The sequence below is a fragment of the Rhipicephalus microplus genome, chromosome 3 (genome assembly GCF_043290135.1).
Source record: "Rhipicephalus microplus isolate Deutch F79 chromosome 3, USDA_Rmic, whole genome shotgun sequence".
Classification (NCBI taxonomy): Eukaryota; Metazoa; Arthropoda; class Arachnida; order Ixodida; family Ixodidae; genus Rhipicephalus; species Rhipicephalus microplus.
The window spans coordinates 16901859-16911640 of NC_134702.1; the positions used below are offsets into that span (position 1 = coordinate 16901859).

Consider the following 9782-nt stretch of genomic DNA (forward strand, 5'->3'; position numbering starts at 1 on the left):
TATGGCACGAACCCTATGAGAATACTGTGCATTTAGATCATGGACTCGCTCTCTGGATTTCATGCCGACCGGTTGTGCCCCCACGATATCCGACGACAGCGCAGCTCTTTCCGACTGGGCTCGCCCTATACGCCGTCTCCTGACGCCGACAAGAGCTCTAGCCGAGTGGTGCCCTGTCCTCGGACTCCTGCGACCGTGTCCATCTTTCTTATCTCCTCCTTACTTCCGTCAATTTCTATTGCTCACTATCCCTGCACCTCGCTCTCTCCTTCCTTTCTCTATTTTTACCTTTTAATCCTATTCTTTTACTCCCTGCTTACACCAATCCCTCGTGAGCTACAGTTGAGGTGTCGCACTTTGATGCAGACAGTTACGGGGCTCACTTTTCTCTGCTTTTCTTTTTAAGAATCACATAAGAAAATTTAGTACACCAAATAAATCTCTCATTGATGTGCAAAATTCATTCACGCATTATTTTAACAATAATTGTTGGGGTTTAACGTCCCAAAACCATCATATGATTTTGACTGTGGAGGCCTCGGGAAACTTCTACCACCTGGGGTTCTTCAACGTACACCTAAATATAAGCACAAAGGCCTCAAGTATTTTCGCCTCCATCGAAAATGCGGCCGCCACTGCTGGGATTCGATCCCGCGACCTGAATGTCAGCAACCGAGCGCCTTAGCGACTAGAGAGAGCACCGCGGCATTACTCTACATGTCTGAAACAAATGAAGTGCGGACGTACATGAGGGTGAAGGGTGGAGGTTCTAGTTGGGAGGAGCCCAGGAAGCCCCTGGGCTCCTGGGCTCCTGGGCTTCGCGTTGGCTAGTTTGGTGCAAAGGGGCGAGCACCCACCTCCGCTCGCAACCATGCATAGTTGAGGTGGAAAGTGGCAGATATACTGGTGCAAACAGCGTCGGTAGCTCGGCATGCACTGAGTAAGTTTCAGAACGAAAAATCGAATGAAATTAGAGGTAGTTGCCAATGCGCTAAAGAACATAAATTATCACCATCCTGAACCAGTACGCGTTCGCTTCGTCCTCTTCTAGTTCACTGTACTCCTCTTCGACTTCTGTTTCGCTTGCGTGGCTCTACTTTCCTTTCTTTCCCTTTACATACATACATACATACATACATACATACATACATACATACATACATACATACATACATACATACACACACACACATACATACATACATACATACATACATACATACATACATACATACATACATACATACATACATACATACATACATACATACATACATACATACATACATACATACATACATACATACATACATACATACATACATACATACATATTTTCACTTTCCTTCATTCATACCGAGCGTCTCGTTCTAGGCACGCTTGATGCCTTGATGCCTTCAGGTAGCACGCGAGGGATTCGTTGCGCCGGGTAAATCGAACAGTAATTATCATCATCATAAACCGGTACGCGCTCGCTTCGTCCTCTTCAACTTCAGCTTCTCTCCCCCAACGCATGCGCCGATTTGTCCGGCATTGAACATAATCGGTGCGATGGGCGTATCTTTCACGTGACGAAAAATCCCGTAACAACTAGTCAAATAAGGGCCTGATATATCACGCAACATCACGCAGCTAGTAAGCTCACTTAAACTCTCCTAACATCCCGTGACTACAAATCACTTAGCATTGCGTAACATACTATAATTACGTGATTAAAATCGCTACATCAAGTAGCTGGCGACATGCTCCCGCCATGACCGCGTAACGACGGATGCACGATTATAAGATCTCGTAACCACACGTAACAACTAGCCACGTGACACGTTCCCGCCAAAATCACGTAACAGCTAGTCACGTGACTAACTTCACTTGGCATCTTAGAGTTTCTCCCAAATACATAGAGAGAAGTGTGGCGCCACCGTCTGTGCGAATTTCTTTAGGGGCGATGTTGGAGCGCTAGGAATGACGGTATATGTGTCTGCGAGGCATGGAGGAAAGAAAAATATTTCCTTCCTCCATTGTGCGAGGCTTGTGTTAGCTGGTGTTAAGCGAGGCTTCGGCTTAAAAGCAAATACGACTGCGTAAATAAAGCTTTTCTAAAACAAAACGTTTATAAGCAGATCTCATTCACGCGTATTCTATTCTAAAGTAAAAGTCCACTTACCTAGACGGCACAACAAACGGCGAAGGAAAGAAACAGACGACATAAACGGGGCGGAAATAACGCTCGCTTTGTCTACATCAACGTAGAAGGTTCTAGTATTAAATAAAACAAGTTTCTGTGCAATGACAAAAATAAATAGCTTATTACGTGCTCTTTCAGTAAGAAATCAATCATTTTAACGTGAAGCCAGACGCGTCTTCAAGGTATACAAATCCGAGTCAAGTTCGAAGCTCACGTATCCCGTCATTCCCTTGCATCCAGCAACTCACTATAGCGCCAGACTTTCCTCTAGGTTTGATTGTGAGAAACTCTATGCTTCATCACGCCAACTGGTCACGTGACATGTTGCCGCGATAATCACGAGAGACGCACGTATGGAGAATTGACCGAAACCGGAGAAGGATAGAAAAGTATATATCCACACTGAGTATTGCTAGCAAAAGATTAGCATCTCTAGCAAAAGCTTGACATTACCAGAAAAAGTTAGCTAGGTGTGCACTAGAGCTCCGCTGATGATTCTAGCATTGCACCACTTGTGTAGGCTGCGCAATAGTTTTTTATGCATGCTAATAATAATAATAATAATAATAATAATAATAATAATAATAATAATAATAATAATAATAAGCGGAATCGCATAGACCTAGCAGTGACACAAGCAACGTTTCATAATTCAGGCTGGAAATGGCAGCAATTTTATGCTGGAACCACTATGCGCTACGCATATTTTACAATGAACCATAACGGTACATATAAGTATTGAACTGCTTTTACTGTGCCTGAGAGCGCGTATGGAGTCGTCATGCTTGCTTCGCCGTCTCTCTGCATAGCGTTCTGGTTCAGCGGCGAACGACCAGTCAAAAGCACCGCTCGTTTTATAGGATCACTGTGCAGTGGTGTTCTGGTCGTCGATTTTCTTCTTGATATCGCGTAGTCGTTTGAGCAGCGGTTCGTAATCGCCGATCATGATATTCTTAAACCACGAAAATGCTCCCGGCGAACAGATCTGAGCCTCGACCGCGCCCTCGTACTTCGCGTAGTTGTCGGCGAAGTACTTGAGCATCTGCTTAGACAGAGCAGGGGACACCGAAGGCGAGTCTGTGTTCTGCAGGCAATCTTCGAGCGTGTCACACACGGCGATGCTGACGGTGTTGTAGCGCATGCGTTCCGAAGCGCCGTCGGCCAGGAAGGACTGAATGGAGACGAGCAGACTGCCAATGTTCATCGCGGGGTTCCAACCCGGTCCGGGAGCTGTGCCGAGTACGCTAAGGCACACGAGCTCGCCGTAGATGTGGCCGCTAAAGGACGCCTTGCCCACGCCGGTCAGGAAGCGAACGCGAGGCGGTCGCGAAGGGTAGTCGTGCGGGAACTTGAGCACCAGGCGGAAGAAGCCGCCTTCGATAGGCGTACCCCAGGAACCCACGATTACGGCGTGCAGCAGGGTCATGTCGTTCTCTTCGGTCGAGACGAACACGCCCGGCGGTGGGTTGGCGTTCAGCTCTGCCAGGTCGTGCTGGATCCTCTGCAGGCATTGCGGAGTCGGTTGTTCGTCCCCGAGATCTTGAAGCCGGCGATCCGCCATTCCGGCCAAGCTATAGCTTCTTTGGTTGCTGCACTCTTTGAGATGAATTTGTTGTAGTCTAGGAAATATGGCTCATACTCACGAGAGGGATTAACGACGACGCTGATGATAGTGCCCTATTCGTGATGGCGCTCACCCAGAAAGGAGGATTGGCCAAGAAGCGGGTGGCAGGGGAAGTGCTAAATTCCTTGCTTGCTTGGTCATTCATTCTCGGCTGCTACCTACCGCGGGGATCGCCCATGAAGTCTGTTATTATTATAAGTGGAAACATTCTCAAACTGAAACGAACGATGAGAAACTAAATCGGTCACCATTTGTACAAACAAAACATAGTCTAGCGGCTTTCACCGAAAACTGTAGCAGCACATGTGTGATATAAAAAGAAAATTTAATCGAACGCGCTGACCGAACACGTGAAAGCAATCAGCCACGAAATAGACTGGGATTGGGCCAAGATTACGGAAACAGAGAGCGAAAAAAATATCTGGAGCTTTATCTTTAATATTTCACAATCCGAACAATGGCGCGCATACACGCTTAAACGTAATGAGGGCATCTTCACATACGTACGCGCTCATGTCTACGCCACATTTTCAAACATGCATAACTGAAATGTTCGCGCATTAATTTTTTGTTGTGCAGAAGGGTCCCGTGCGTGAGCTGAAACGTCCTGCTTTTGTGTGAACATTCGCGATCGGTGCTTGTTGTAACCTCATGAGCTCTAAATAAAACAGCAAAAAAAAATACAGGTGTTCCAATGACAGCTGCATCATGCTCTAGCAAAGCAGGGCAGGGGAAAAATGAAATTTCACACCTGGCTGTGAACAGGCGCCACGCATAGAGCCCGCACAGAGCGACGACCGCACAACGAGTAAGGCGGCTAGAGTTCCCCCAAGCATAGATCCCCTGTAGTGCAATTAGCGCATCTGCGTCACGTTAGGCGAGCGACGCAAGTGATTGGGGACCTGGACTTGGGGCCCCAACCAACAGGCTACTGAGTGCCCCTTTCCTCAAGATGAAGTTTTGTTCTTCATGTCTGGCTCTTTCGCATGAAAAGTGAGGCGAGGCTGGGGAAGAAACCTGTATTATGCCACCGAGAAATTTGACTGCACTTTCCCGGATTGTGTAGCCAGGGACATGAAGTGAGAGCAAAAGAACTCTGTTAAAAAAATGGCAGTGGCTTAGCTCAGCTATGCCAGGATATACGTAGCTTCAGCAAAGGTTCAGCTGATTATTCTTAGCTTTCCAGAGTGTCTAGGATCAGCTTGATTATCATGCTTACTGTTGCTGCAATGACACACGCATATTTATTTTGCTGGGCAACTACTTCGGGATCCGATGGGTTAAGCTTCTCCGCTCTACTACACCTTTGAGCCGCATTTGCACTCTCCTTCTCCATGGCTATACTACAATGGCAAACGCCAGTCAGAGGCGCTATCAAGCGGCTCCAGCACAGTGTCAGATTGCGACTGCACAGGGAAGGCGCGCGCGTCGGCGTCCATATGTCTACCAAGGCTATGACGGCACTCCTCTGGAATGCGCACACCGGAGGCGGCGAGTCGCGCGCGGCCGCGGCCGAGTGCGAGGGAGGTGCCGGCTCCGGTGCGTGACACCACTGATCGTCTGCGCAGCGCATCGAATTGCGCGCACACCGGCGGCGAGCCGCGTGCGGCGGCGGCGGAGTATCATTGCGCATGCGCAGACCAGTGCCACGCGAAACTGGCTCAGCGAGGCCAGTGTAGCTAACGCTACAAAAGGGAAGGCGCCTCGAAATTGCGGTTAAAGACAGCGCATTAAACCATTTGCTTCCCTTCGCCAGAGAAAGGTAAAATCACGTGATTCAACCTAGCACGCCAACGCGATTGCAGCGCCCGCGCCTCCAGTGGTGGGTCTCGCGCCCAATTGCTTTTAACCGCTCAGCAAGATGGGGCAAGAATTGGTCATCTGAGAATGTAGGTATCCCATCCGCAAACACATGTGAACCAAATCGGGAACAAATGAAGAAACACACAAGAAAATACATTATGAAAACTTAGAAAGTGAAATTAACGAACAAGCACCTTTTCCATCGGTTGAAGCCGAACCCACACGCTTCGAAAGACGCGTTCACGTACTTGAAGCCTTTTCCACAGGTTGTGGCTTCAGTTGGAGCCAATCAAAAGGGTGCTTGTTCGTCCACTTTACTTGCATTTCAATTTACTAGTATTCATAGTTCATAATCATTGTACAGCGGTTCAATACAGCAAATTGTGTACCCACGCTGTGCTTAGCTTAAATGTCTGTTGTTTTAATTGACAGGGTGTTAACACTATGCAGTGAGCCATTCTATCGCGAACGAATCACAGCGCGAGAGAGCGAGTGATTTTCATATCGTGCTCTCAAGGTATGACGAGCGCTGAGGTAATTTGTTTAAAGTGACACTAAACTCAAATAACAATTTACGTCAGAGTGAGAGCTCAATATACGACAACGTCTAAAACAACACTATTATCAATACATGCGCAACGACTAGAACATTCGCAAAATGATCCTGATGACGTCAGACTGACCACCTAAATTAATCAGTAATATTCGAAACAGATGCACTAAATAAAGAACCTTCCACGCATCAAGAGGCGTAATAAAATACCGCTAGTCCCTTTGTGTTAGATTCATGGAAGAAAGAACCACCAGACGTTACTGTGGGGAATGGCGCGAGTTGTTCAAAAGTTCAATTTTTGCGTGGTTAAACTGGACAGGTCGTACCATCTAGTGGGGCCCCGTTGAACCAAGCACGTCTGCCATCTCAGAGGCCATGGCAGGAACTTTTTCAATGGCCGTTGTTGCTGCTGCGGCTCCCGCTATTTTCTTTCTTCTGCTACTGGTTTCGGGGGCCGCGCAGTAAAGCAGGGCAACGTTGTGCACGGCGACAGTGCACGTGAGACGTTCTTTTTGAGGTGGGTAATTTTGAGTGCGCAAACCCGACGAGAACCACTAAAAAGTGATATTATTTCAGAACAAGCGCTTATTTGGCATAAAAGTAACGCTACGAGGTTTCTGGACCGCTATTTCTACAATAACTTTGACTTAGTAGTTGCCTTTAGTGTCCCTTTAACCCGTGCGCCCTCCATGTGTAGATTCAGGTGCGCTGGTCGGTATGAGACAAGAGAGAGATGACAAAACCCTAGCTGTAAATCAGCTCGTTCTTGATGAACATTCTTTTTCAGATGACTTCGTCATTTTTCATGAAATTACTTGTGATAATGACAGTTCATTTTTTAATTCAGTCTGATCTTAACACCTTAGCAGCTTGGTGCAGCACACGGCGAATGGACTTAAACATAGGCAAATGTTTAAATCCATTCCTTGTAGCGCAAGGTTTTGCGCGTAATAAGATCACCAAACACCCCTTTAACATACTGCGTAAACGACTTCGCACTTGATGCACTCAGCTCGTACAAATACTTAGGTGTTTTTATCACGATGAACCCATCTTGAGATAGGTTCATCGTGATGTGAGGCGCCCAATTGGGCATCTCACATTGAATACTTTACTAATAATGCCAACAGCATGTTAGACTACATACGTCGTAACTTCTCAAAAGCACCATCAGCACTATAACGGCTCTTATACAAGACATTAGTACAATTCAAAATTGAATGCTCGTCTTCTGTGTTGGATCCTTACCGTGATTACTTGATTACTTCGCTAGAACTCGTACAGAATAACTGCGTCCGTTTCATACTTTCTAAGTATAATCGCATTGTCAGTATAACTTCAATGAAATCCAGCCTAGGTCTTTGTTATCTTTCATCCCGTCATCAAATATCTCGTCTGGCCAAATTAAAAAAAATACTTTATCATCCCACCTTAAATGACCAACTCATCGATCCTCAGTACATGTCCCGTCGTATCTACCACCGTCATAAGGTTTTCATCGCATTATGCAACTTCGAGTGTTTTTATCGATCATTCATACCTCATACGTCAGCAGACTGGAACCATCTACCAAAGGTAACTATTACTAACAACCAAATTTTCCGACATAAATTACCAAATATTGTATAATTAGAAAATTCGCACTTGTATTATGTTCATATCGTATTAAGGCAGTTGTCCTTGTGCAGCTAACATCGTATAATTTGGTTTTGTTTTATTGAATAACTTATTTTTGTGCTGCATTTTATTTCTTGTCTAATTGTAACCACTCCCCTCTATAATGCAATATGACCTTGAGGGTAAATAAAATGAAATAAAATGACAAATGTTACCCACAATCAATTCGTGAGGTCATAAAGTCATCACTCACAAACTAAAATTGGTCTACCACATTGCCAAAGTGCTATTCTCAACACATTCACAGTTCGTCTGGCTGGAATTCATGCACAATATAGTGCCTTAAATGTGAACATTTCTACAGAGATTTGTCTGGCTGGAAAGAACGTTTGGATGTTTCTATGACAAACGCATTCACCCCCGAGGAAGGGACCGAATCGGTCCCGTAATGTTCGGCTCTTTTGAAGCTGAAGATATAGCACTATCTCTCAGACAAGCAAGTCCCGCCTTTCAGTTCGGGACTGCTCATTTGCGGCACATCTTCCTGCTTCGCGGAGTGATATGGTGCATTTTTCATGGCCATGACACTTCCAGGTGGCAGAAGTGGCAGCAATATCTTAGCGAACCATTTTTTCTGGTCACCGTTCATCTCACTGTGATCATCGCCTGAGCTGTTCTTTGCATGAAACATTTTACGTGCGTCTTCCACAAAGCCATTCTCGTTCCCGTAATGAGTCACAAAAAGCAGGCCGTCTTTTCCACTGGGGTCTCGAAGGCCCGTCGACAGTCCGGATCAATGCACTTTATGGACAGCATCTATGGTTTCATCAACCCACACTAATTACACGTGTGGCCAGCGTTGACCCATGTTTTGTTGGTGTAAAAGATCGGCCTGCCTTGGTACAAAAGCACGTAATATTAGGCCAACAGAAATACACGCCCAATGAGCGTATATATGATTTTGCACCGCGCAGGGATACCGCCGTCGTGTGGTTCATAGTTTACACAGTGCTGCAACGATCTTGTGAGATGAAATATTGTGTTTGGTGACCGGGCTGTACTTAATTGGTGCTGTTTTTCGGTGTCGCTACGCGAATGAGATTCGTGCATGTGTAGTTATTTGATGACTTGACTGGCTTGCGCGAGCTGTTATTTTACGGATGCTTTTTATGTAATTTTAAACAGTTTTAATTCTGCCGTTCCATGTGACAAAAAAACTGAGCTGCACCTGGCGCGGGCAACGTATTTACCTCCACCGTACGCATTCGAGTCATCTTCGTTTTTAGGGGCGAAGCTCCTCATGGCGTCACCCGTTATCGTTCCCCGTTATTTCGGGTATGTGCCACAGGGGATAGATTTTTAAGGTGCAAAGCTCCTTGAGCCATCGGTCGTGCGTCCTCGATGTATGTAGTAGGTAGCCACCTCTCGATTAGTTCTTGGAATGTCCTCTATATATAGATGGCGGTACTTGTATATAATCAATATATGATGAAATGATGCGAGATGGTGGTACTAGATCGAAGGACGGACATACATACAGACAGACGAACTGACGCACGGACGGATTAGCCCACAGTTGGACGGACGGATGGATGCACGAACGTGCTGACGGGCGCTTCGCCGAACTCATGATCATTCAGTCCGTGGATATGCTGTAACTTTTTTTCTCTCGATTGATTATAAATAAAGACTGTTTAGACGACTTGCACTCGAGAAATGAAGGTAGGTAAATGGGCCCTGAAACACTTTTTTAAGTAACCATGGAATGAATTGACTGGAAGAGCTTATTACCTCACGATTTCAACGCCGCAAAAATTTTAAGAATCCATCCTGTGTGTGTGGAGTTACAAACGTTTGTCCCATGCTGCAATTGCATTCTCTCTCCTCTCGTCCAGACGAAAGCGCTGAAAGCTAAACAGGGAGGGATGGCAGGGCCACGAAAAAACGTCACGCGCGCTTCGCGACCTTGAGCAGTTTTTTCGGCTTTTTTTAGTGTGATC

General features: G+C 46.0%; 1 protein-coding gene across 1 annotated transcript; it reads right to left on the minus strand.

Annotated features, from left to right (window-relative positions):
- Positions 1–3047: 3047 nt before the first annotated feature.
- On the minus strand, positions 3048–3746 carry LOC119163705 (ubiquitin-conjugating enzyme E2 Z). Its single transcript, XM_037415772.2, has one exon. It carries the CDS (start codon positions 3744–3746, stop codon positions 3048–3050), a length of 699 nt encoding a protein of 232 aa, XP_037271669.2.
- Positions 3747–9782: the final 6036 nt, after the last annotated feature.

Excerpts from the sequence above, each read along its gene's own strand:
- LOC119163705 (XM_037415772.2), bottom strand. The coding sequence starts at position 3,746 with ATGGCGGATCGCCGGCTTCAAGATCTCGGGGACGAACAACCGACTCCG.